Source organism: Pungitius pungitius, chromosome 3 (genome assembly GCF_949316345.1).
Source record: "Pungitius pungitius chromosome 3, fPunPun2.1, whole genome shotgun sequence".
NCBI lineage: Eukaryota > Metazoa > Chordata > Actinopteri > Perciformes > Gasterosteidae > Pungitius > Pungitius pungitius.
The window spans coordinates 27,986,683-28,012,751 of record NC_084902.1 but is presented as its reverse complement, the minus strand read 5'-3'; the positions used below and the strand labels follow the sequence as shown (position 1 = coordinate 28,012,751).

At 48.5% G+C, this 26,069-nt stretch overlaps 2 protein-coding genes across 2 annotated transcripts; one reads left to right on the top strand and one right to left on the bottom strand.

The window, feature by feature from the left end:
• The first annotated feature begins 990 nt into the window (after positions 1 to 990).
• On the top strand, positions 991 to 17,071 carry LOC119219505 (collagen alpha-2(V) chain). The gene is made up of 55 exons (XM_037474761.2): positions 991 to 1,285; positions 5,690 to 5,896; positions 5,999 to 6,208; positions 6,469 to 6,485; positions 6,584 to 6,616; positions 6,712 to 6,744; positions 7,074 to 7,127; positions 7,268 to 7,360; positions 7,453 to 7,527; positions 7,617 to 7,661; positions 7,779 to 7,832; positions 7,963 to 8,016; positions 8,101 to 8,154; positions 8,287 to 8,340; positions 8,464 to 8,517; positions 8,602 to 8,646; positions 8,722 to 8,775; positions 8,864 to 8,908; positions 9,087 to 9,140; positions 9,345 to 9,443; positions 9,552 to 9,596; positions 9,679 to 9,777; positions 9,903 to 9,956; positions 10,042 to 10,149; positions 10,266 to 10,319; positions 10,406 to 10,504; positions 10,636 to 10,689; positions 10,776 to 10,874; positions 10,972 to 11,025; positions 11,129 to 11,182; positions 11,264 to 11,317; positions 11,412 to 11,465; positions 11,544 to 11,588; positions 11,674 to 11,772; positions 11,856 to 11,963; positions 12,058 to 12,111; positions 12,208 to 12,261; positions 12,549 to 12,602; positions 12,718 to 12,771; positions 12,858 to 12,965; positions 13,039 to 13,092; positions 13,174 to 13,227; positions 13,331 to 13,492; positions 13,601 to 13,708; positions 13,798 to 13,905; positions 14,036 to 14,089; positions 14,176 to 14,283; positions 14,392 to 14,445; positions 14,537 to 14,644; positions 14,773 to 14,826; positions 14,904 to 15,011; positions 15,175 to 15,532; positions 15,635 to 15,825; positions 15,955 to 16,197; positions 16,283 to 17,071. The coding sequence occupies exons 1-55, from the start codon at positions 1,192 to 1,194 to the stop codon at positions 16,427 to 16,429; spliced, it is 4,743 nt and encodes a 1,580-aa protein (XP_037330658.2). The 5' UTR covers positions 991 to 1,191; the 3' UTR covers positions 16,430 to 17,071.
• Positions 17,072 to 20,704: 3,633 nt separating this feature from the next.
• On the bottom strand, positions 20,705 to 25,929 carry calcrlb (calcitonin receptor-like b). Its single transcript, XM_037476573.2, has 13 exons — positions 25,828 to 25,929; positions 24,970 to 25,045; positions 24,520 to 24,673; positions 24,327 to 24,437; positions 24,034 to 24,146; positions 23,865 to 23,956; positions 23,647 to 23,773; positions 23,403 to 23,556; positions 23,265 to 23,325; positions 23,077 to 23,143; positions 22,764 to 22,982; positions 22,619 to 22,660; positions 20,705 to 22,370 (listed from the first exon to the last, which is right to left on the bottom strand). The coding sequence occupies exons 2-13, from the start codon at positions 25,018 to 25,020 to the stop codon at positions 22,164 to 22,166; spliced, it is 1,398 nt and encodes a 465-aa protein (XP_037332470.2). The 5' UTR covers positions 25,021 to 25,045; positions 25,828 to 25,929; the 3' UTR covers positions 20,705 to 22,163.
• Positions 25,930 to 26,069: the final 140 nt, after the last annotated feature.

Sequence of the window (26,069 nt, the reverse complement as noted above, 5' to 3'; positions counted from 1 at the left end):
TTAGATAACTCTGAATGTCGAGAACACGGTTTCAGTGCACGTGTCACCAGTGGAGACTCTTGGAAAGATGTTTGTTTTGTTCTCTCTACCTCCTGCACATCATACCTCCTGGACACCGACCTGGCAGAGCTTTGCACTGGAAAACACATCAGATGAATGTAACATGCACATTGTAAACCACTCAAACTGGACCGTACAGATTTGACAATAATTTACGGAATATGGCAAAATAAACGTTTATTTTTGTCTGAGGGTGTTTTATTCGTCAAAAAATGATTTTTAGATACAACTTATACAGTACAAATACCAACAATTCATCAGTTTTGAAAATCTTTAGTTGAGCTTCAGTTGTGTGATGTAAACAAACATCTCCATACTTCACATTATACTCAACAACCATATTCTCTGCATGCAGTGCCTGCAGTAGTTCATTTCGCCACTAGAGGGCAGCGCAACAAGCTGCTAACACAATAACAACATGTTATCAAATTACATAGTCTATAAAACATGTTAGCAAGCGATAATCATTGAGCTGGGGACGTTTTTGAAAAATGCTCGTCAAATAAAACGATGCAATTACAGTTTTAATTGAAACAAACATAATATTGAGAGGATGATGAAAAAAGACATAGGAAAGAGGAAAGGAGATGAACATATACATTTATTTACTCCCCTTTTAATTTATCACCTCACAAAGATTATTGATATCAAAGCCTGAATCGTAACATACAAATGAGGTGGTTTAAGTCAAGCAGAATTCATTCTTGAACCGCACAGCAATCAAAGGTTGTGCAGCAAACTGTAAATGTGGATGTTGGATTTTGTGACATCTTGTCCGTGTCTTTTTTCAAACATCATCGTCCTCTCCCCTCACGGACAAATTGTCTGCAGCCTTTAATTAGCCGCATCTCTTGAGGCGACCTGTAAGAGCCCGAGGAGGAGGTCGCCGTTGAGACGAGGCAGGAAAAGATGATGAGAGGGGAGGAGGAGAGCGAGAGAAGGAGGGAGGGAGCGAGGGAGGTAAAGAGGGAGCGCGTTTCAGTGCCCAGTAATCCCTCCACTGCGAGCCTCTTCTTCACAGGGACTTTTTTTCCGTCCGGATGCTGTAGCTTGGCGTTGGGACTATCTCTGTCTCTCCTGCCTCCCCCCCCCCGTCTGTGTGAGAGGACGCTGCGTGCCTGGCGTGCAGACATGGGCCCCTCGTTGCGCTCTGGGATTACCGTCGGCCTGCTCCTCACCTTGGCCCAGGTGATCGCCGTGACCTGCCAAGAAGATGCCAAGAATGGTGAGTGGCCGCTGCCCAGGTGGGACTGCTCCTGCCCGCCCCCTGGTTGGTTTTCTGTGTTCATACTTGATGTAGTTGCACAGTTTTATGCCAAAATGGACCTCTGCCAACGGGCAGATTGCATCAACTTTATGTTCATAAAAGGATTCCTGAAAAGTTACTTTTGGCCTAAATCACCTGTATGTTAAATGCTGTTGATCATGTTTCCTCAACCTGCTGATCTGCTGTCATCCAGTGATTCATGATTGTGCAACTGAGCCCTGGGGAAACCTTACCTCTGGAACCTTTTTTTTATCAACCTGACAGTTGTGTTTGTCTTTCCCTTTTATCAGGAAGTGGTTTGGTAGTTTTCTCATCTCGTGCATATTTTTGTGCGTTACTTTCTTTCGTTAAACTCAGGCCTTTTTCCCAGAAGCGGCACTTTGGTGCTAAGAACGAAAAGGGTTGAAATCACACCCACGAGCCTGGTCAAAAAAGGCTCGTGATTAATAAGCTGCGAAAAATTGAGGAAATCACAAGGTTAAATTCACGCTTGAGACAAAATGCCCAAATCAAGATCTTGCAGAAGGAATGTGTCACACACATAAAAAAAAGATTCTAAAATAGAAATTCCCGGGGATTGTGATCCCGGGTCAAAAATACCCCCCCTACAGGCAGCGGTGCTATTTCAGTGCCAGGCAGAAGGACGAGTGGCACGGCCATAATGATGTGGCCTCGCAGACGAGCCGGACCAAAGCAGGCCACTAATTTTGGTCAGACTTTGGGCCAAGAGCAGAGAAGACACACCCAGAGAGAGAGAGAGAGAGAGAGAGAGAGGGAGAGAGAGAGAGAGAGAGAGAGAGATAAGATGCTGGATACGAGAGACGCCTGACTTTCTTCCATTCAGGTTCCCTCAGGCCCCGACCCGGGGGAAGGTTGGATTCTATCAATATGCAAAGCTAACCACCGGCCTGCTTCAAATTGAACTGTTTACTATCTCCTTAATCTTAAAACACACACTAGATTATATTAGTTCAAACAAAGCTATTGCATTGACACCCATCTGGCACTTGTTCCCCGAGTGAATCATCTCCAGCCTAAGAGCCAACGAGCAACACCGTGACCATAACTAAAACCTCTTCAACTACCGCGGCGTAGTTCTCAAGCTCGAGTGTCATTCCGAGCTGCATTCAGACGTTGGTTTGCTTCGTTGTTGTGGTGAAGAAATGATCTGACATTTATCCAAAGACGTCGACGTGTCTTCTAACGCTTAAGTGGGCTGTCAGTGGCTTTCGAGGATGTGAAATGTTTGAGACCTCCATCGGGAGACTTCATTTGAACCGCTCTCCACACAGTACTGGACTTAATGGGCTATTCATTGGGAAATGACAGCAGCTTATATATCTGTGGCCATGGATTCAACCTTTGTGGCTCAGCTGTGCACCTCATGGTCTTAGCTTTAGAAGGACAACAGGATTTACTTTCTTAGTTACCTGGCTGGACAACGTGAGGCACAATTAACACAAAGAAGATGGAAATAGCATTTGAACCATCTCGTGGACTGATTTAGGGAGTCCTAAGGTTGGGAACCACAGGCCCAAGGTGCAGTTTATGTGGGCTGAATATTGTTTAATAATAAACCTCAGTCAGGGAGGTTTTGGCGTCTGCCAACCACAAAGTCAGAGACAGTTCTCCACATCAAAAGAAGCTCCCAGTTAGTCATGATAATTGCTCTCATGTTGTAAAAAACCCCAACCCATTCACATTTAATGCCTACACATGTGTTTTTGAACACTGTGCACAACGCTATGAAGCACTAGAAGGTCTAGTGAGGCCTCTGGTCGCTGCTGAGGTCCTCAGGTCGCAGCAGGCTTCACAACGCGAGTCCTCTGGGCGTGGCAGCCCCCCCCCCCCCCCCCCCTTGAATGAAGACCACAAGGTCTGCTCCCAAAGCCAAACGTATAATACAGCCACGGTGGTTTCCTCTGAAATAACTCCTGCTGCAGAAAGGCTGCCTCCCTCGCGGGGAGAGGCTGCACCACATAATCAGTACTTAGGACGTCCCACAACTGCCAGGTTTAAAATACTCTCTCAGTGCTGGTAGCAGGTGGCCCAAATGGACCCTTTCTCCCTGATGCTTTTCTTTCTTTCTTTTTTAAGGCTGAGGGACAACTAACAATTATTTTAATTCAATTATTTTGGTCCTCCAATCAAATGATTCCGTTTACTGTCACGGGCGGGGGGGGGGGGGGGGGGGGGGCAAGTAATTAGATCTGTGTTTGAAACATTATGTTGATAAAGTGTCACTAGGACAAAAAAGTTCCTTATTGTTTGATTTGAAAAGAAATCTTTGAACTTGAAGTGAATTCATTGAGTGTCAAAAACCTTCCTTGAAAAACCCTTTTCTTGATATAATCTTCTCTTGTGGAAAACAATTGAATAACTGCGCAGGCACATTTAACGTCTTCCCTTTGTGATCAGATTTAAAGAAGCATAATGTGCAAACATGTAAACTACCGCTTTCATCTGGTTAATGTTCACAGTCGAGACGTCTGCTGGCGCAACTGTGATTACGTACCGTGATTGCCTTTTTGCACGCAGACACATTTACAGACACATTTACAGACACATTTGCAGCTCGGAGCTGTGGAGTCCAACCACAGTCTTAGTCACTGGTTCTCGTGAGTGCCTTGCTCAAGTGCAGCTTCGTGGCAATTTGCCTGAAACTGTCTGTCATCTCGTTCTTACAGTAAAATATGGTTTAGAGCTACATTTTTCAGTCATAAATTACTTCTTGCTTCTCAATAATGCCATATAATGCTATCGTTGTTTGTCCTTTGGGTGTAGTACACGTGTTTAGTCGTTGGACTAAATGCATATATATTTATGTATGGCATTGGTTATTGACATTATAAATTGAATATAATTAATACAGTATGGTGACCTGGAAGGGACATTGAGGCAGCAGCTCCGAAAACAAGTGGATACTTCATTCATTCACAGATTGAGTGGAGCTTCTCGTGGATATAAACTGACTCTGATGTGCAGAATCTGTGGAATTTGCCATTTAGACTCGTGGGCCGTAATTATGAGGCTTCCTGTTAGTTTATTGGCTCTCTGCGAACTTTATGTCTTTTTTCCTGCATGAGTATTGCATTGCCGATGGCTGCAGCCCACTGGCGAGATGCGGGAAGCACAGATAAAATAGCTCGTTGGAATAGTGAAGTGTGTCCTTCCAGATGTATAAATGTCTGCTCTTAAATAAAACAACAACATATATGTTTCATATACCAACATACTAGCTCTCCTTCATAATGTTATCTGCAGCGCTCAGTTGGTGCAACAAATCCTCACAGGGTTTTTTGCATAATCGACAGGTAGAGGAACAATTACTCACCGTTTCCAGCGACCTTTTAGACCCAAAGTGTTTTTTTGCATAGAAGTAATTTTCTTCTGGTGTTGGAAGTAATCAGAAATAATAAATCGTTGTCTGTGGAGGTTAGAAATATCTGCTTTGCTTTCAGAGAGCTCTGCGAGTCCCTAAAAGAGACCTTTAGTGGCTGTAGATGGTAACGATGGCTGTGATGATGCCCTTTGTGGTGCGGATAAAGTCCAAGGTGACACTGATCTTCTGTGGTAAGAGTTTTACTTTCTTTTAAGTAATTACAGACCCACAAGAATCCTGATTGGTTTAATGTTCAGGAGGAGACTGGTTTAGCTCCATCAGAGCAGAAGCTTTCTAAAATAGGCCGGCTATTCCAGTGAAACGTTTATATTGACGTGCTGGATGGATTCATGCAATAAGTCAAGGAGAGTTGCACCTGTTCACCATCGGTTCAAACTGAGAGTGACACTGGTGGCACGGACAAGAGAGCTGGTTCCACATATTTAACAGTGGTTTTATATTCGGCGGGGCAGATTTAAATGTGCATATCCACTTTCACAAATCCATCGTTGGTTTATTAATGTGGATTTCTCTGTGGATTGTGAAGATGTGGCGTGTGAGGGTGGGAGAGAGCCTCCACTGCAGCTGAGCGGCCCCGACCCGGAAACAGGAAACTGCAGATGGATCCCCGTTGCATCACTTCGGGGGTTCGACTTTACTCAACTCCAGTGGGGTCACAATACTCTCGACCTCTCGACCTCTCCACCCGGCATTAAGCCCTCTTCTCCAGGCTCAATCCTGTGAATCATTGCTCTAACTCTGTTGTCTCGATGCTAGAAGTGGTTGCAATGCGCTGCAGCACAAAAGCAAGTTGAGCAAGGGACTTATGGACCAAATATGGTGAAATAAATAGAATTTGCCAATAAATAGATTAGAAAGACCAACGCCAAATCTTCTCATGAGACCTTGCCTGATGACAGAATAGGTCCAAAACCAGATTCCAGATACTAATCCAATCCCATGGTCTGGGTTTCTTGAAGACACCTGCACGGAAAACGGAGAAGTCTACGCCAGCGGCGCCATGTGGAACCCCGAGCCGTGTCGGATCTGCGTGTGCGACACGGGGACCGCCGTGTGCGAGGACGTGGTCTGCGAGGACCTCGGAACCTGCGAGAGGGCCGGCACCCCGGAGGGGGAGTGCTGCCCCGTGTGCCTGTCCGCTGCCCCGTCTCCCGACCCCGCCCCAGGTACCGAGTGGCCCCGCAACCCCCCCCCCCCCCCTTTTGTGCTGCCCGGGTGCTCAGCGCGTGCCCCGTGAACACCTGTGTCCCCTGTGTCCCCTGCTGCAGACCAGGAGAGCTGCGCGGTCGACGGCGAGGTCCACCAGCACGACGCCGTCTGGAACCCCCAGCCGTGCCTGCGGTGCGTCTGCGACGCCGGGGTGGCGGTCTGCGACCAGGTGGAGTGCGAGCTGCTGACGGACTGCGCCAATGTGGTCACGCCGGAGGGGGCGTGCTGCCCCGTGTGCGACGGCTTGGCCAGCGCCAGCAGGGCGACAGGTGAGCCCCGGTCCCGGGTCCGCTGTTCAGGCCCCAGAAAATGTACAATAGAATGTGAAATGAAGAGAAGAAAACATGTAAAGGTGGGCATGATTGGCTCATTAGAACCATGCAAATGCAATACAAACGTAATCTACTAAATTAGGAAATAATTTAGAGCACAGTATTTCTCCTTGGAGGCAACGTAAAGCAAGTAGAAAAAATAAGTAAATAAATAAAGTAAATAAAGTAATTTTCTTTTTACTGTGTTTTTTCCTAAGCAATGATGGGCTTCAAGGTGAGTGCTGATTAATTCTCACATTCATTAACAATCAAAAGAAATACCCAATTTATCGTGTTCTTGAAGTTAAAACAAGTTTTACGTTTACTTTTTAGGGACAGAAAGGTGAACCAGGTGACATCCCACATGTAAGTATTCTTGCATATTTGTATTCCAACCTCTAATAAATGAAGGTAACACTTTTCCAGTGTGCTTTGTAATGGTCTCTTCTTTTTACTCCTAGGGGGTGGGGCTTCCTGGACCCGCAGGCCCCTCGGTGGGTTTTTACTGCTTTCACTATTGTTTTTGAATGTTAATATGCAGGAGATGTGAGGTTAAATAAATTAGTAAGGATACATGCTTTTCAGTACTTTTGACACTAGGGGGCACTAGCATGTCATAAAGGTTCTTTGGATTGGAAACACCCTGCAGAAAGTGAAGGATAATATTATAAAGTGATTACTTGGATGCTTAAGTTTCTCAACCTGCCTTCAGAAATGAACCTGTATCCGTACAAACATCTTTATGCATATTTTGGAATGATATACATTGCTAACTGGTATCCCTCCGTGTAAAGCAACTCTTGCACTGTTGTTTGTGGTTCAGGGTCCTCCAGGAGCTCAAGGAAGGATTGGACCAAGAGGCTTTAAAGGCAGACGGGTCAGTCTGGAACTATTAATCTAGAAGCTAATCAGCTGATGGAAACCAGTGCTGCTGCGGACCTTCATTAAAAGAAGTCTCATTACTATTCTCTGAAGGGGAACATGTCTCTAATTAACTTATCGCTGCCCTCTCTGCAGGGATTGGCCGGGCCGCAAGGATTTGACGGAGAGCCCGGTGTGCCGGGAAATCCAGGACAGGCGGGACCCCCAGGAGCTCCTACCCACCCTGGGGTGAGTTTGTCTCAATTAATTAAGAAATCCACTTCTTTCAGGGAAAATATTCAAATCAAACTTTTCTCTGAAATCATTATTCTTTCCAAAAGGGCAACTTGGTGTCCCAGATGGCTGCGGGTTTTGGGGAGAAGGCCAGTCTGGCCGGGATGGTGTCGGGAACCAGGGTGAGTCCATGTCCAGTGTAAAAATAAACAACATATTTTTACATGAACACAAGGTTTGGAGGTATGTTCATGAAATGTGGTTATTTCAGGGTGAAGCAGGACCACGAGGACCTCCAGGGTCGCCCGGGCAACAAGTAATCATTACTCCGACCAAAGATTATAGGACTACAGTTTGTTTTCATGAAAATTGACATATGAACCCTTTTTATTTTCTTGTATCATGAGTTACTGCATTTATTCCCCTTGTGAAGGGTCCAGCGGGGGCTCAGGGATACCCAGGAGAGGCTGGAGAGCCAGGACAAATGGTAAGGACATTTCTGCCTCATCACGTCACACTCATTTGCACGTGAAGCATCTGTGAAGAGTAAGTCTAAACTGGTCTTTGAAACTGAGTCAAGAAAAACTGTGCTCCTGATTCCACGTGTTTGTTCACAGGGGGAGTCGGGTCATCGAGGACCAGACGGGCCTCCCGGGAAAACTGGTAAAGATGTGAGTCAAACATGGAAATGGAGAGCACACTGACAGTATTTATTATTATTACTTTATAAATAACTCTTCACCGTTGCTGCTCAGGGCAAAGCTGGAGCCTCCGGGGCTACGGGGGAACCAGGATTCCCTGGATCTGTGGTACGTCGTGTCTCAGTCCTCACAAAACATTCCAATAGAAGCAAAAACAAAGACATAAGCAATCGACACGGATCAGGATCCACACACACAGACTTTGCAGAGAGTGCGTGTTGACCATTTGTTTCCATGCAGGGTGCCAGAGGATTCCCCGGACTTCCGGGTCATCCGGGGCTGAAAGGTCAAAAGGTTGTCACGCGAGGAACACCCCTGTTAGCCAGCAATGCATGCCCCCCTCATCTCAACCTGCACCAACCCTCACTTCTCATGATTATTGGTGTGCTTTCATTTTATTTTCTATCTCTGCAACAGGGAAACGCCGGCCTCGCTGGGTCGAAAGGCGAGTCTGGAGCAGTCGGAACAAAGGTATGATCATCATTCATCATCACCATTTTCTTTCAGAGCATTTGATTTGTTTTTAATGCTACATTGTGTGTTTGTGTCTTGCAGGGTAAATCCGGTACTCCGGGTGGGATGGGTGCTCCAGGCCCGCAGGTAGGCATCGGGTGCAGAGGTCCGATCCCGTCCAGCGTTTGGTCACACAGATGCTGAGCCAGTGTTTTGTTTCAGGGACCAGCGGGCCAGCAGGGAGAGAGAGGCCGAGCCGGACCAACTGGCCCCCCGGTAAAGAAACACAAAGCGCCGGTGCTCCTTTGGGAAAAGTACAAAATTGTAACATGGAGAAGGTTGAGACATTTTTATTCTCTTTTAGGGAAAACGAGGCGAAAACGGCCATGTCGGCAAACCCGGTCCTCTGGTAAGGAATTATATGTATTTATGAATGTACTTTATAGCAATACTTTCATCATTTAGATGTGAATTATTGCTTTACAGTTTCACTTGTTATCGGTTATTTTTTTGAGATATGGGACTAAAACAAGCTGAAATACTTGGATTTTGTTTTGAATATTTAACAACATTTACTTTTACTACAGGGTCCAATCGGAATTCCCGGGGTTCCTGGATTTCCTGGTAACACAGGAGTGAAGGTGAGACGGCCTACTGAAATGTTTTAGAGTCATTACATCCCATAATACACGACTGTGTGATGAAACCTGGAGTGGATGACTGTGCTGAAGGATGCTACAATGCTTTCCCTCTTTGTTTTGCAGAGAAGGAGGCTTCTCATATTGTCATATTGCTTCTCTGAGTGTCAATAACAAGCTTTTTTCTAAACCTGTCCGTGGGTGCAGGGTGAAGCAGGACCGCCGGGGGTCAGAGGAAGTGCCGGACGCCAGGGTCCGCGAGGCGATGGCGGTCATGTGGGACCGGCTGGACCGCCAGGACAGCAGGTCAGGAAGGGCTTCATTTGGGATTTCATTTTTTTAATTTAAAAGTCAACGGATATTGGTTGATTTGGCGCTGGGTGAGTAGTTGTGACATATATTTTGTTTCATCAGGGCGCCGCGGGACCCGACGGAGCTCCCGGTAGTCGCGGCTCTTCGGTGAGCGTAACGCCATAAGTCATGGAGCACATCTCAATCCGGCTGCTAGCTCAAATCCATCTCTGCTCCATCTCCCTGTCAGGGTCTAGCAGGTGCCCAGGGTCCAGCAGGGCTGCTGGGGCAACCCGGGCCCCCCGGCCCCCAGGGGACCACAGGAACACCAGGACCAAAAGGCCAATTGGTACAAGCTGCTGTTGCATTCGTCCGCCTTTGATGAAGTCTGTTTTTGGCTCCGTGGCTCAAATGGCCGAGTTCACCGGCAGCTTCAAAGTTCTGACCTCCAGGTGATCCCATCCTCTTCTACAGGGTGAAGCTGGCCTGCCGGGATTCAAAGGAGAAGATGGATTCAAGGGAGAACGAGTGAGCTGAGAAAAGATATTATCCAAGTTTATATTGGTTGACTGACTCTGATGATTGATTGGCTGATTATTGATCGCTGGGTTAGGGCGACCATGGTATGCCGGGTGCTTTGGGCCCGATGGGAGAGGACGGGAAACGTGGACCCCGAGGTGACGCCGGATCCATCGGCCCTCAAGGAGCTTCAGGAGAGACGGTTAGCCAACTTTTAGAGAGAAAAACCTAAATTTACCATCCTATTAAGCTGAAGAAGTCTAATGATCTCAAATGTCTCAAAATCCCAATCTGGAAACAACTGTTCATTCGTCTTAGGGAGCTCCAGGAAACCGGGGTTTCCCAGGTGCAGATGGATTACCAGGACAGAAGGCGAGTGGACTGAAATGCCGGCTTTTCATTACCCGTTAACTACCCACAGACCATGATGTGTGCTTCTGTGCTCTGGAACCAAACAGGGAGCGCAGGGCGAGAGAGGACTGCCGGGGTCAACCGCCGCCAAAGGTTTATCTGGAGACCCAGGACGTAATGGAGAGCCAGGTCTAACGGGAGCTCGGGTACCCCACGCACATCATTCACTGCAGTCTACACCACTGTACAATATTCATTGAATAATAACTTTCGAGAATGAGATGCAGCTCGAGAGACTTGCATCCACGGGTTGGTCTGAAACGCTCCGACTTCACAGGGGCCGGCGGGACTTCTCGGTGCCGAGGGATCCGAAGGGAAGCCGGGTCCAATGGTGCGCAAAACTCTCTAACTTTAAACCACTCACCACAGTGAGCACGGTAGACGGCGTGTGTTAACGTTTCTGTCGGGGTCATCCAGGGCTCGGCTGGAGACGATGGTAAACAAGGCCCTGCTGGTTCCGCGGGGGGCCGAGGGTTGGCCGGAGTGATGGGCCTGCCGGGACCGAAAGGCTTCGCTGTCAGTAAATGTTGGATATTTAACATGTGTCATCATCACATCGTTGTATTTGGTGCAGTAACAGATGATGACGACTTCTCTGGCTCTTGACTTTCAGGGGGACGCCGGGAAGATGGGAGAGGCGGGCAGCTCCGGGGCTCCAGGTCAAAGGGCAAGTTACTTTCACTATTGATATACCCTCACTTTATTTATATTTCGTAAAAAATCACAAACATATAAATAGCATCCTGATGGAGACAGCATTTCTCTACTAGGGGGTGAATGGAAAAGATGGAGAAGAAGGCGCTGCCGGTCCAGCCGGTCCAGCTGTAAGCATCCACCTGTTCCTCATCAGTGATTTGACAACATGTCATTTAGATGATTAATATATTCTTTTGGCTTTTCTTCAGGGTCTTACGGGAAAAAGAGGCGAGCAGGGACCACAGGGACTGCATGGTTTCCAGGTACACAAGTAACACAAAAGATATTGAATCATTTTGAGATATTGATTTTCAATGTCATTAAAGCATTAAAGCAAAAATGTTTGGTGATTATCAGGGTTTGCCGGGAACGCCAGGACCACCCGGGGAGTCAGGAAAACCAGGTGTTGAGGTAAGACAACAAAATAACTTCTTTTCTGAGATTAAGTTAAATAAATGCCGTCATCACTACGCAATTTGACCCCCCCAGGGTCTTGCTGGTGAAGCTGGTGCTGGTGGAGCTACGGGTCCAAGGGTGAGTCCATTAATGAGCTTGTTATATTTCATTACACATTCAGTTTCAAGTGCTGCAATGCTTAATTTCCTGGTTGTTGGCGTAGGGGGAAAGAGGACCTCCGGGGGGGAGAGGCGAAGTCGGGCCCAACGGGCTACAGGGACCCAAAGGTAGTCCAGGTGGACCAGGTCCAGATGGGCCGAAGGTATTTTAGCCCTAAAGACACACGCTGAACTTTGTTGTCCGCAAATCGGATTTGCAATAAGCTCGATGTTTGGTACTTTTCAGGGTAGCCTCGGTCCCAAGGGGGCCGTCGGAGAGGCGGGTGGTCCAGGACTTCAGGGGATGCCAGGAGAGAGAGGCACATCCGGACCTTCGGGGCCAAAGGGAGAAGCGGTAAGTCAAATATTAGAGGAATCGTTTTTTGTTTCCCCCACTGACACCGGAAGATGGACCCGTGGCACTGATGTGGCTGATTTCTCCAAAACAGGGCTCTGCTGGGGAGGCAGGAGCGGAGGGGAGAGCCGGAGCCGACGGAGCACGGGTGAGTTCTGATGGCGACATACTTCCTGCTCTGCTAGACCGTCACTGAGTGACAAGCTTATAAATGAGCTTTCTCATGTTTTCATTTCATTAAAAGGGACTTCCTGGTCCTGTTGGACCTGTTGGTTCCAGTGGACCCAATGGAGAGAAGGTGAGCTCAGATGTACCTATAAATGGATGTGTTTCTTGGAATAAAAAAAAATAAAAAAATTGACAATACTTTGTGACAATACATTAATTGAGTTAAAGAATAAAGAAAAGGAGGAGAAAAGGCAAATAATGAAGAGGTTGGTTGTGGTGCAAAAGAGGAAAATACATTTATTCCTCTTCCAGCATGTTGTGGGACTTCATTTTGAAATGCTTAAATCAATAAAATAATACATGGTTTACGTTTAAAACGAAATGCACATGTATTCTTGACTTGTTCCCTTATTTCAGGGGGAAACCGGCCCACCAGGACCGGCAGGACGCCGAGGCACCAGAGGAATCGCTGTCCGTACAACTTTTTACTTCACAGCTGAGATTACATTAATGAGAGATTTCCTTTGAATGTTTGTGCTTCCATTTCTTTTAGACACAATGTGAATTTGTGTGATGCTATTAACAGGGTTCTACTGGGGAAAATGGTCCTACTGGTGCCGTTGGCTTCCCTGGACCTGCTGTAAGTGGCCCCTAAAGCACAGCATGTCTGAAACATATACTGTAGATACCAATATAGGCTTGATTCATTTTCTGTTTTTCTCACAGGGTCCTGATGGTCAACCCGGGGTCAAAGGTGACATGGGTGAGGCTGGTCTGAAGGGAGAGGCGGGAGCTCCTGGACCACAGGGGATGGCTGGGAAATCCGGAGGACAGGTAAACAAAGAGCAACAAGCCAAATAAAATAAACCACGGGCATGCCAACATGCTACTGGTGTGTGTTTCCCAGGGACCTGTTGGTGTGACGGGACTGAAAGGTGGCAGAGGAACACAGGGTGCAACAGTAAGAACGCTCCATACATCACTTCTTTGTTTCTACCTTTTGTTATTATCATTAAAGTGACTCAGAGTTTTCTTCCCGCAGGGCTCTGCTGGTTTTCCTGGGCTGCCTGGAGGAGTTGGAGCAGTCGGCCCTCAAGTGAGTTAACTGGTCATCAAATGTGCTCAAATCCCACACCGTGGATTCGTTAGGTCCCTGTTGTTTCGACTGAGGCCTGATCCTGCATGTGTGTGTGTTCCAGGGTTCCGTCGGGGCAGACGGGCCTATAGGAGCTCCAGGAAAGTCGGGACCTGCTGGGATCATCGGGGAGAACGGACCTCAGGGACGTCAAGGAGAGAGGGGAGCTTCAGGTGCACCGGGCAGCCCCGGAGAGAAGGGCGAGTCTGGAGAGGACGGCCCCGGGGTAACATGATCATCCTAAAGTCCAGACCGTGCAGATCATACAGCGGTGATACGCAAATACATCCTGAGATGTTTCAATCGCTTGCCCGCTCTTGTATTTCTTCACCAGGGGCCCGATGGGCCTCCAGGACCTGCTGGTGCAGCAGGACAGCGAGGAGTCGTGGGCCAGCCTGGACTTAGAGGGGAGGCGGGCATGCTGGGACTGCCAGGCCCTGCTGTGCGTACTCTTCTCACGGTGTTTGCGGTTCTTTGTTTATATTTCGTTGGGATTTCGGTGATGGAAGCATTCATGCGTTCATTCCTCAGGGTCCACCTGGGAAACCCGGAGCATCCGGGTTTCAGGGCGGTCCAGGGCCTGCTGGTGGAGTCGGCCCACCTGGAGCCACCGGCCCAAGAGGAGACGCCGGGCCTGCGGTTTGTTGAGCCCATCTCATGATGATTTCATGTGGAGCGATATGCACGCTAACTGCTGCTTCATTCTTCAGCTTCAGCTCAGCTTTTAAGTCGCTCTTCTCTAGTCCCTCATGTCATTGTGGTTTTTCAGGGTATCGCTGGAGCAGAAGGGGCTCCTGGGAAGGACGGCCTCGTGGGGGACAGGGTAAGACTTCTAGTGGGTAAGATGGGCTAATGCTACCATGCATACAGCTGTGCGTGCTAACTGCTGGCCCGTGCGGGTCTTTCCAGGGAGACAGGGGTACGGCCGGTCAGGAGGGTCTGGCTGGTGCTTCAGGGTCTCCAGGAACTGAGGGTTCTGTGGGGCTGACAGGCGCTCCAGGACAAAGAGGCGAGAACGTGAGTTTCCCAAATAACAGTATGCTTATCGCTGGATCCAACAGCTATGTCGATGCGATGCGATTGCGAGTCCGCTACGTCATCTCTCCTTGTTTGTTTGGAGCTTAGGGCGCCAGAGGCTCCCCAGGCCCCGTCGGAGCAGTTGGAGTACGGGGAAAAGTGGTAAGCATGGGAAAGGTTTCTGTGGTGGACGCCCATAAATATCACATTTTGAATGTTAAACTCTGTTTTTCCATGCTGTGTATCACTCCAGGGCCCCCAAGGACCACAGGGAGAGAAGGGAGCAGCTGGAGAACAAGGAGAAAGGGGTCAGAAAGGACACAGAGGTTTCACTGGGCTCCACGGTTTGCCTGGAACGACTGTGAGCAAAATCTTTGAAATACTTCTAAGTATTAAATACGTTCTACTGTATTTAGTAGTCAGTTCAGGGAAACACTGATAATGAAACACAGTAACGCTGAATCCTTCCCACCCTGTCCACTATTTCAGGGCGCCACAGGGGATCCAGGGTCGACAGGTATTGTCGGACCAGCAGGGCCGAGGGTAAGTTTGTAACGGCCCCGTGCGGTTACATTTGAAGCTGTGTCTTAGCGTGAATGACTCACTCTTGTGCTGCACAGGGACCTCCGGGTGTGTCTGGTCCTCCGGGAAAGGAAGGAAAAATTGGCCATCCCGGACCAATGGGGCCTCCTGGAACCAGGGGTTCCGGCGGGGACATCGGGGCACAGGTGACTCGAGATTACACTTACTCTAAATGTATTTATATATATATAATATATAATAACAATCAGCTGAGAGAAATTCAGTGGCTGCAATACTTTGAAATCACCCTCTTGGGTTCATGAGTTTAACGTGGAAAACATAGCTCATCTTTATCATTTTCTCTGCCAGGGTCCACCTGGTGATGCGGGACCGTCCGGCCCTCCAGGCCCCCCTGGTCCCCCCTCCGCTGCCCTGGAGGAGCTCTTCGCTGCCCCTCACGATTACGAGGGGATCGGCCACTGGCCAGAGGCCTCGGAGTTTGTCGAGGACGACCAGGCCGCCCATCCTCCTCCTCTCCCGGAGATGAATCGAGACGAAGCCCTACCCAATAAGAAGTCGGCCGTCCTGCGTGCAGACACAGGAGTCCACGCCACGCTGAAGACCCTCAGCGGGCACATGCAAAACCTGCGCAGTCCTGACGGAAGCAAGGGGAACCCGGCCAAAACCTGCCAGGACATCAAGCAGTGCTACCCTCAGAAGAAGAGCGGTGAGGCTCCGGGGTTCTGCTTATTCGCAAATTCCTTTTGGTTCGGTCTAGACCAGTACCAAATAAACTCTAATCTATTAATGTATTGCGCATTTGAAACAGGGGCATACTGGATTGATCCAAATCAAGGAAGCACAAAAGATGCTATTAAGGTCTTCTGTAATATGGAAAATGGTGAAACCTGCATCTCCGCCAACCCGGCCTCCATTCCCCGCAAAGCCTGGTGGACCAAATCCAGTCCCAGCATCAACAAACCCGTCTGGTTTGAAGCGGACATGAACGGTGGAACTAAAGTAAGACATCTAAAATCATGCATTTCATGGTCTCCTACTTCCTAGTCTATTATTTCAGTTCCGGAGAAGCCTGCAAATCCGCTGAATCCGGGGCGTAATCATGTCAAACTGTCCTTCAATTCATTTCAGTTCCGCTATGGAAATACCGAGGAGCAACCAAACGTGGTGGCGGTCCAGATGAAGCTGCTCCAGCTTTTGTCCAAAGAATCGCGCCAGAACATCACCTATCACTGCAGGAACAGCGTGGCGTACAAAGACGAGAGGACCACCCACCTGAAGAAAGCTCTGGTCCTCAGAGGCTCCAACGGCCAGGAGCTGAGAGCGCAGGGAAACCTGCGCCTCCGCTACACCGTCGTCCGGGACGGCTGCGCGGTGAGTCGTCGCAGGACTCTTTGATTTCTTCCATTACTGGCGTGGAGACGCAGCCACTGACTCGCCTGGCGCTTTTGTCCCTCAGAGTTCAAACGGGGAGTGGGGCGAGACGGTGATCGAGTACAGGACCCAGACTGCTGCCAGGCTGCCTGTGGTGGACGTGGCCCCCATGGACATCGGGAAAGCTGACCAGGAGTTCGGCCTGGACATCGGCCCCGTGTGCTTCTCATGAAACAGCACAAGATGGACGGAAAAGGCCCTTTTAATTTTTAGAGAAGAAACATCACATGTAAATTAAAGTATATGGACTCGTCTTTCAGTGAGCGTTGCAAGTCGATGGAGGTTAGATTCTCCAACACATGGCTGCATTTCCCAAAAGCTGTGGAAGTACGGCGTGCTTGCTGTGTGACCGGCAGGACGCCGACGTAATTTATTTACTTTGTCAATAAATGTACAATCTGGAGCACCAGAACTCTACGGGGCAATGCACGTGGGTGGAAAAAATAAAGTCTCCAGGTGCTAACATGAAACCGAAGTAGAGTTTGGATGGATTGTGAAGTTGCACAAACTGGAAAAATAGCCAATATTAAAGCGGAAAGAGACGTAGTCTCAGAGCAGACATGCAATCAAACCATTACATTCGGCTTTTTTCCCCCAGTAAATCCACATCCAGGAGCCTGGAGATTGAATTAAACATTTAAATCATGCTTGTACCTAAATTATTAAGTTCTGTGGAAGAACTAATTTACTCTCTCAACAGAAAACCTTTGTATCTCCCTTTAGAACCCCAACTGTAAATGCAACATATGACTGTAAATTACAAATTTTTCGTTTGTTGTTGATTATGGATGTGGAATAAATGTCTTGGAATGACTGTGCTCGTCCCAGAAATCAAAGCCTACAAAGTTGAATAACCCGTCTCCCCCCATTAAAATCAGTTTGAACGGCAAATGGCACTAAACCAACTCACCACCGGAGGGAGGCAAATACCCTGTAAACGGTCTTTTCGTCAGAGTCTAGATGCGAAACAATAAACCTAAACTCAAGCAGAAGTGGATCCATGGCAAACCCTCCCTGCTTTGGTTTTCCCGTTTCTCCGATGATTCACGTCACACTATCATCTCCCGAAGCCTGCTCTCAGCTTCAAAGGGCCGCCTGCGTTCGGGCGGACGAATACACGGGCGAGAGGGAGAAAGAAGGCGTCCTTACAGGAAGAAAAAGAGCCAAAGTTCAGGCCGCACATGTTTTCGGGGGTCGACCTCTGTTCTCTGCACCCGGTGAGAGACGTGACACTCCCGCCGTTTCCTGCAGCTCGGCCTCTCCACATCTGTCGAGGTGGTCATTTTTAGACGGTAGCTGCTATTTTCATTTTAAGCGGGTAGAAGTTTGTTTTCCAGTGTTTTCTGGGGTCCATCTATACATCGAAGGCTTCACCGGGGCCCTTTTCTTTTCCTGGAAGGCACCTCCATTTAAATAACAATAACATGTTCTATTGTCCTCCGCTTTTAAGAAAGTAAAGAATGAAGAAAAGAAAAAACACAAATGATCCAAATGATTAAAGAGCAGAGAAAGAGAAACCACACTCTTATTAAATTGTCACATTAATCCAGAGTAAAATAAATGAGGCGATGAATACATGTAAATATCGATTTTACATTTTTTTATTCATTTTGTCTTTTATTTTTCAATATTTACTTAATTTAAGTGTGTAGTAGAGCGGCTATTGTCTTAGGAACATCGGCCAAATTGAAATGTAGACCCGATAATGGTGCACAATGAAAGGTCAAGAGGGGGGGGGGGGGGCGGGGTGCACCAAGGTCAATTGTGTATAGACAAGCCTCAACATCCCTTCCTACATCTCCGCCTTCTGCTCGCACAAATACTTTGAGGTCTTCTAATGCAGTTTGCGTCAAATTTATGTCAAAAAAGACACGCATTTGCGCCTGCTTCCCCCCCCCCAACGTGGGCCGCTGAATTCTGCAACCCTGAGACGGCGGCGATGGCCGGACCCCGTGACTCGGGGGGGGGGGGGCGTCTCTTGTTTGCCAAGGAGCCTCTGTGAGATTTCCCAGCTACACCCTTTCCTTCCCGAGCACCCTCCAACCCCACCTCGCTGACGCCCATCCAGAACGCTTAAAGACCACGGGGAGCGGATCACGAGAAGGGATCCAACCGTCAGACCTAAATGATCCTCTGTGGAACGGAAGGGGACAACTATGGGAAAGTTCTTTGAGTTTTCTCTGACGTCAGAGGCATAAAGTCAGCTCATCGTGGTGATGAAGTAAAGAGAACGTTTGTCAGATTCAACGAAGGTTCAGCATCTAGATTTCTTAATTTCAGCCACATGTAGACATTTCCACCAGCCTTTTAATTCAATAGGAAATATGAGAATATGGAAGATATGGTGAATAAAAGCTCTCCTAATAAAAAAAGTGACTTTTCACTAGTTGGCGGTCAGTCAGATGGGTGCTGCCTCTCTAATCACACACACACACACACACACACACAGTGTGACACAGACCCCTCCTCCACCCCGCCGAGGTCGAAGGGGAAATGGGCCGCTCTTACATCCCACCTCTTCCCAGATCCCGGGCGGAGCCTGCGCGGGCCTGGTGGCACAGGGGGGAGAACAATGGCAGGAAACCGGGAGAGGAGTGAGAGACTTCCTGTTGGCAGGACGGTGCCTGAAGAAGAGAGCGGCGACGCGCCTCGATACAAGTGGACGCCGGGCCCCCGCCCCGGCCAGGAGGAATCGGGCCCTTTAAAACTGGAATAAGCCTATTGTTTGAGATGTTTTCAAGCGTTTCATTCCAAATGTCTGACGTTTGAAGGGCGGGATGTCTTAAAAAAACACTCATAAGGCATTTAACCATCATCATTGTACCCTTTGGTTGACTCCCATAAGGTCACTTCTCATTCTCGTACACACTTTCAAAAGTTGAATCTCGAAAGAAGCTTTGATGCAGCTGGGGAGGGTGTTAACATCTATTGAAGCTCCAACGAACACACGGAAAGCAGTGGAAGTGCTACACCCCTGGCACCCCAGGAACGAACTCTGCCCATGATGCATTGACGCTTTTGACCATGACCCTTCAGAAACACCAAAACGCAGCGTCCCTACCAGGCGGCCCAGTGTTGACGTCACTCCCGGATCATTCCTGCAGACTCCCCGCGGGCTCCACCCAGACGCGGGTCACGTCCATGCAGCCGGGGGGCGCGCGCATTGCTCAACCCGACCCCCGGCCCGCCGCGCGCCATCGAGCACGTCCCATTATTCTCAGACGTTCCTCCCGGCACGCAGCAGCGGTCGGATCGATCGCGTCAGTGCGTGCGCGCGTACGTGGTCTCAGCTCATACGACGTGCGCAGACGGAGCGCGTTTGTAGGGTTACTGGAAACTGAGTCACGGTTCCCTTCCACAGACCAAAGGCCTCGCGGCTCTTTCCACAGATGTGCTGCAAAAACACTTTGTTTCTGATGTGGCGTCTTCTGCTTTCGGACTCCTTGCATTCCTCACATGCACCCCCCCCCCCCCCCCCCCGCCCCCTGCTGCTGTTGCTGGGAAGCCGCATCTTATCGCGTGCATCGGGGCGTTTTCAGAGGACGCCATCAGGCCCCTGATAAAGTGTCCCTCTTTAGGATCAGCGTCTGTGTCGTGGAGTTTTTTCTCTGTGGCCCCTTTAGCGCATTTTAACACGTGGATCACTTCAAAGGGTCCCGGACTAATACCTGGAATATGGCACGCTGGAAACTGGCCACATCGGCTAAACGCTTCAGCGCAGGCAGTAAACAAGTGTTGTCCGTGAGACCGGGGGAGACAGATTAAGAGTTCAATGGCAATGTATTCTTAGAAACAGGAAGCCCGGGTAATACACCCGCCGCTGCGACTCGCACTTGTGGTAAATCCAGGGAGGTGCGACAGCTGAACGTTAAACCATCTTCAGTCAGATCCCCCCCCCCCGAGATTTGGAGGAAGCGCGTGCCGCCAGAAACCACACAGGATGCGCTGCTATGTCGATGCAGCAGGATGCGAGTTGGGAGGTGTGTCAGATCCCCAGCGGACTGAGCTCATCCTCGGCCTCGAAAGGCGTGCACGCGGCTCCCGGATCCCTCGCAGCTTTGGGCTGTAATGTGCAGATGGAGCACGTGTGCAGACACCAGGTGCTTCTGGGCGCCAGGTGTCTGCACGGGGGAGGAGAAGGAGAAGCGGCATCTATACGTGAATACTTAACGAACCGCCCTGTGTCCTTATTTTATATAAATACATAAATGATTATGCGTTTGTTCAGGACGAGGAACGGAGAGCACGCCCCGCTTTGTCTGGAAACAATCTTGATTTCAGAGGGAAACGTTTTCTACGGTCAGAAAAGGAAATTCCACCCTTCATTTAATAAGGAGGAGGGAGGAGGGGGGGGGGGGCACTCACATTCTTTCTTTCCTTATTTTCATTCTGTCTGTGAGGAGAACAATAGAGGAGCCATTTAGGAAAGAAAGACAATGTCTAAATCTCAGTTTAAAACACATTGCCTTTATTTACATTTATTTACAAAATGTTTTCTTTTACTAAGATTCAGACTTTGACTAAAGTAATACTTTTTATGATATTTTTATATAGAAGAACACTTTAACATCACGCATATATATAAAACCACTTTGGAGTTTCCTTTAAATCAATTTGTTTTGATATTTTGGAAATCATCACTTGTATATTATTACAGTACTCATACAGCATAATGAATAGCATACATACATTCTGGGATTGGAACAGACAAAGAAACCCATAGAAACGTTTTAACAAGTTGCCATGAAGAGCTGAGAGCTGCACATTAAAGAAATAGTTTGACATTTCTGAAGAGAGTACATTTTCAAGTCTTTATGCTAAGCTGATCAAACGGTCTCACGTTATAAAGTACATTTCATTCCTCCCATCCAACTCCTCATTAATACACGTCTGGAAGGCTGAAACCAGCAGCTCTCCAACTCATATTTCCAACTGAAGGTAACAAACTTTTATCCCATTGGTGATTCAACAGGAGTCAGTTTCTCCTTTCCTAAAAACAATTAACCTCTAATCACTGTCAACAATTAAAAACCAGCTGCAGTTTTAGGCTTTTTTTTTAAACATAGGTAATATTCCAGCATGTGTTTGAGGAGTACGCTGAAGGCTGCATATTTAGTGCCTGGAAATAACTCTCCGAATCATCTTCACAGCAGTTCATACGAACGCACATGTTGTGAGGCAATAAGAGCGGGATCCTCGCAGCTGTGACTGGATGACACAAAGTCACATTAACTTAACTTTATTATATCCATGAAAGATTCTCCATATATTTCAGAGTTGCAGGCCTTTAAATAACAAGTCATGATAGGAATGAGCTTCAGCAAAGCAAGCTGTGCATTTATGGCTTCTCTTTAGTGTTTACGCTTTTTTATACTAAAATATACTACTTTTATATAGTACAAACACCAAGAATCTTGCTTTTCTTGTAATGTTGTGTTCCTTAAAGACCAACTCCAGCTTCTTGCTTCGGAAAAGTTAGCAGTTAATTAACCGTGAACCAAGGATTTTGGAAATAGTTCAGCAGGGTTTTTGTTCACCCGCCGCTAACTTGCATCAATCTCCTCGATCGCTTCAGGAGAAAATCTCTCTGGTCGAAAGTCAGCTCAACGGAACGGCTTCTTGTTCAAGTTTATTCCACGTGATGCAAAAAGCATTTGTTCCTCGTGTCAACGCTTGGAGGCCAGTGGAGTCGGGGTCTCCTTCACATCTGCTCTGTGTCCTTTCCATTGGTGGCATGTAAATAATGAGCAAGAAACACCGTGTTGGGTCTCGAGCTCTTTTCTGTTGTGGCAATATTTGTGATTTAAAAAAAGAAAAAAAAAAACGTTTGCGTGAAAGTGAAAAGTTTGTACGCCCGTCGATCTTCGTAACTTCTCTCGGTCACCAGTCAGAGAAACAGTGACCCTTCACACGAACGGGCTCTCCGACCCGAATATGTCCGGGTAGCTCTTGCCGTTCATGTGCTCGCTGTGGCTGTCGATGCTGTAGCAGCGGTGCACCTCGGTGAGCGACGTCGCCACGAAGGAGGCCGAGCGCAGGAAGCCGCCGTTGGCGAACGTGCCGGCGAACTGCATGCGCTGCTGGTTCCAATGTCGGCGCAGGACGCTCTGGACCTGCGGGAGGAGGCGCACAGGGGGTGTCTTCTCACGGGCTTTTGGGGATAACAGCAACCAAACGATTCTCAACCCCGTCCCGCAGAACCTGGTCCCTTCCCGCCCCCCCATCTTCAGAGTTGATGGCCTGGTGCCCTACATACTCAGGGCTCTTTGAAATATCATAGTAGAATTTTATGGGCGGGGAATCCTGCAATCCGGGCTTGGAACATGGAATTGTTTTTGCCTTGTTTGTGCTCAGTACTCACCTCCCCGTTGAAGAAGCAGAATATTGTGGAAACCAAGAGACCCTGCACGGGCAAAACAAGTTTCTTGAGAAATGACACAACACAGGAAATCCCCTCCGCTCTTATCACCCCTCCCACCCCCCCTCCTCCGTGGCCGTGCGCTCACCTGGAAGTGCATGAGGATTTCCATGACGTACTGGTAGATCTCGACGACCCAGCGGTGCTGGGGCTTGTAGGGGATGAGGACGAACTGGATGCCGAGCAAGGGGATGAGGATGAGGGTGGCTCTCACGGCCCTCATGTAGAGGCTGGACTCGGCCTGGTGCGTGACCCTCAGCTTGGTGATGAGAACCCGGATGATGTTCAGCAGGAAGAAAAGATTCACCTGGAAGCCAAACGCCATTTAATCCAAGACGATCCTTTTCCAACAAATCCCTCAGAACAAGCGAGAAGTAACACAGGCCGCGCGAGGCGCTTACCACCAGTGCGGCGCAGATGGGCCCGTGGATAATGTACAGCAGGGAGGTGTTCGAGCTGACCCAACATCTGTGAATGCACGAATCAGATCATCGCGTTAGACCCGGGGGGGCGGGGGGGGGGGGGGGGGGGGGCGGCGGGACGCACTCGACTGAGCTACAATGAGAACTTCGGGAACGAGGAGGCTCACTTGTCGTTGTAGTAGCACTGACGCGCCACCGAATGGATCACCGCCGGCACCATCGGGAAACCTGCCGGAGACCAGATTGCAACTGCAGCGGCCCGTTCAGTGTGCTGAAAAAAGACTGAAATGTGGAGCTTCACTCACCCCAGCCCAGCAGGTAGTACCACATGAGGTGCTGCTTTTCTGCAAACACTGCCACAACGATCAGCGTGTGCAGGTAGATGCCCTCGCACAGCATCCAGAAGTAGTTGCAGCTCAACAGATACAGGTGGATGAACATGAGCAGCTTGCAGCTCGCCTTCGAGAGGGGGAGGAGGGGGGGGAAAGGAGCCGTCAGGGTCACGCTGGCGGGCTCGCTGGATACGTGGAGCGGAGCCGAGTCACTCACAGAGTCGTTGTTGGTGTGCCCCTGTTTCTTCATCACGGTCGTGAGCCAGACGACGGTGATGACGGAGTTCAGCACGAAGGAGAGGAAGAGGTTCTTGTGGAGCGTTATCCTCTGGCAGCTCAGGCTCCTGCGAGAAGGAGTTCGCTTCGGGTTAGACGCGGACTCTGGGGGGGGCGCGCCGCTCTTGGCCCAGACGTGAATGGAGCCGCCCCACTTACTTAAAATGGAAGAATATTCCCAACGATATGAACAGCGAGACCAGCGACAGGCCGTGACCAATCATGACCAAGTAGTAGTGAGTCATCGCATCCTGCAAGAAAGGAAAATAAATGCGAATCCACAGTGGAATGCGTTACAGATGTTGGTGTTCTTCTCATTCCTCCTTACTGTCCCGTGGTGTATTGAGTAGTTTTGGCAATTTGTGAAGTTTGTCCACGTCCTCTTGCTCATTGGGTGGCGTCCCCACTCGCCCGTCTCCGAGCACACTTTGGATGCCATCGCTGTTTACAAATTTGCAGCCGCAATTTAACATTTCACATGATGCAAATCGCATCATCGGGAAAGACATAAAGGTCTTTGGAGCTTCAATAGAAGGTCAAATTTTACACTCTCAACTCAACACTAAATATAACAAATTAAAAGTCAGTAACGCAGTAGTGGAGGCTAGCTACTAAATTTACCATGAGGATCGAAATCATTGTAGTAGTCCGGACAGCTCTGCTCTTTTGATCCGGGTTCGGTTTCGTGCCAGCACAGCCAGCCGTCCCACGTTGTGTTACACACTGACCCGCCTGGCGACAACGGACACACGGTGAGACCTTGCACGGACTCAATGAGAAGTAACGCGTTAATAATGGAGCCCGGTCCTCTCACCTGTCGTTTTTGTTGTTTCGCGCTGAGATTCCCTCACAATCCTCTGGAAACACTCATACTGGGCCGTGGCGATTCGGTTCCGCGTCACTTTGTGTTCCCCCCGATGGTCCAGGTGCTCCTGGTGCGCGTCTTCAGGGCTCGCCACCACGAGCAGCTGTGGAGATGGTTGTTGTAATTCAGCGTGAGAACAAACACAGACGCCCAGATACACAACATCCGAGTGCAACTGTCAAGCGAGGGCAAACACATGTGACCTTTTTAAGACCCAGGAGGACATTTTAACGCAGTGGAAATGCAACAGGAGGTACAATGTCGAAGGGATTCTGGGGAGCTACAATTGCTATCAAGTTGAATTATGGGAAGCTTGACCCCATGTCAGGACATAAATGATCACATGCATAAGCATACGAGACCTTCCTTAAAGGAGACTACAGCGTATTTCACAGCTACCTTATTGAGGGCGCACAGGAGCAGCAGGCGGGCGAAGCAGTTTGGATCCATCGGTGCTCGCAGGACAGCGGGGCCTCTGAGGAATGGAAAGCATACTGCGACCTGATTGTGACCTTTGACTTGATCAAAAGCCATGTAAACAAAACTGACGACACACAAGTTTGTTGCCGAATCCATCTTTTGAAACTTCGAAAGGCTGTTATTCCTTTTTGTGCTTTTTCTTCCTCTGCTCTTCACGGCTTCCTTCCTGCATGAGCTTTAGGCACATAGAGCATGTTTTTAGCCAGGGTTGAGCCAAAAGCATGTGCTGCAAAGTCCCGATACAGAGGAAACTACTCGGTGTATGCAGAAGTGGAAGTGATAAAAATAGAAAGAGCAGTAACAAGCAAAGAGATGTTCCTCTTTGTTGCTGCACCGAATCAAATGATGATCGATAGTCTCCTCGTGAGGAAGAATGTGTGATTCATAATCCGCCACTGCTTCAAGTGAGAATAGCAAATAGAGATGGCATGTTTTAAATGTTATGATGATATATTAGTATTTTTCATAAATATTCACAAATTCACAAATCAAAGTAGCATAACTTAAAACTCTATTTTTTGATATACCTCTAATACTCGTTTAGTAAATAAACAGATGATTGCAGGGATGGTTTTACATTTTACTGTGTCAACAGTCAATTTAAGAAGTACTGTATCTGTTTCTCTACCACGTTGCACCTTTAGGTGTATGTGAGTGCAGCATTTCACTGTGGAAAAAGGAAACTTTGACCTGATTTTATGACCAAAGAGCTTGAACATCAGTCAAAACATTCATGCTGAAAACTATTTAAGGAAATGACAACAGCGCAGTGTTTACCTTGAGGGGTTTTCCTTCAGTCTGAGTGGTGGCTGCTCTTCACAGGTAGTCCATCCGTGTGTGTTCGGCAGCAGAGCCAGAGGCAACACTGAGCTGTCCCGGTCCCAGCCGAACGGGGCTGGGGATGACATCACGTCCTTCCTCCTCACAGGGACACCCCTGCAATCTCATGGGCAAGTAAAAACGTTTGACAAGCACACCGGGCCATTTGCAATATGTATGATGTATGATATACAAGGAAA

Bases quoted from the DNA above. Each gene is read 5' to 3' on its own strand.
- LOC119219505 (XM_037474761.2), top strand. From the start codon at position 1,192: ATGGGCCCCTCGTTGCGCTCTGGGATTACCGTCGGCCTGCTCCTCACC. The intron at 7,833-7,962 runs GTAAGGACATTT...GTTTGTTCACAG, and splicing joins CTGGAGAGCCAGGACAAATG to GGGGAGTCGGGTCATCGAGG. The intron at 8,341-8,463 runs GTTGTCACGCGA...TCTCTGCAACAG, and splicing joins CGGGGCTGAAAGGTCAAAAG to GGAAACGCCGGCCTCGCTGG.
- calcrlb (XM_037476573.2), bottom strand. From the start codon at position 25,020: ATGGATCCAAACTGCTTCGCCCGCCTGCTGCTCCTGTGCGCCCTCAAT. The intron at 24,674-24,969 runs GTAGCTGTGAAA...CCATCTCCACAG, and splicing joins TCCTGTGCGCCCTCAATAAG to CTGCTCGTGGTGGCGAGCCC. The intron at 23,144-23,264 runs GTGAGCCTCCTC...GTGCATTCACAG, and splicing joins CAGTGCTACTACAACGACAA to ATGTTGGGTCAGCTCGAACA.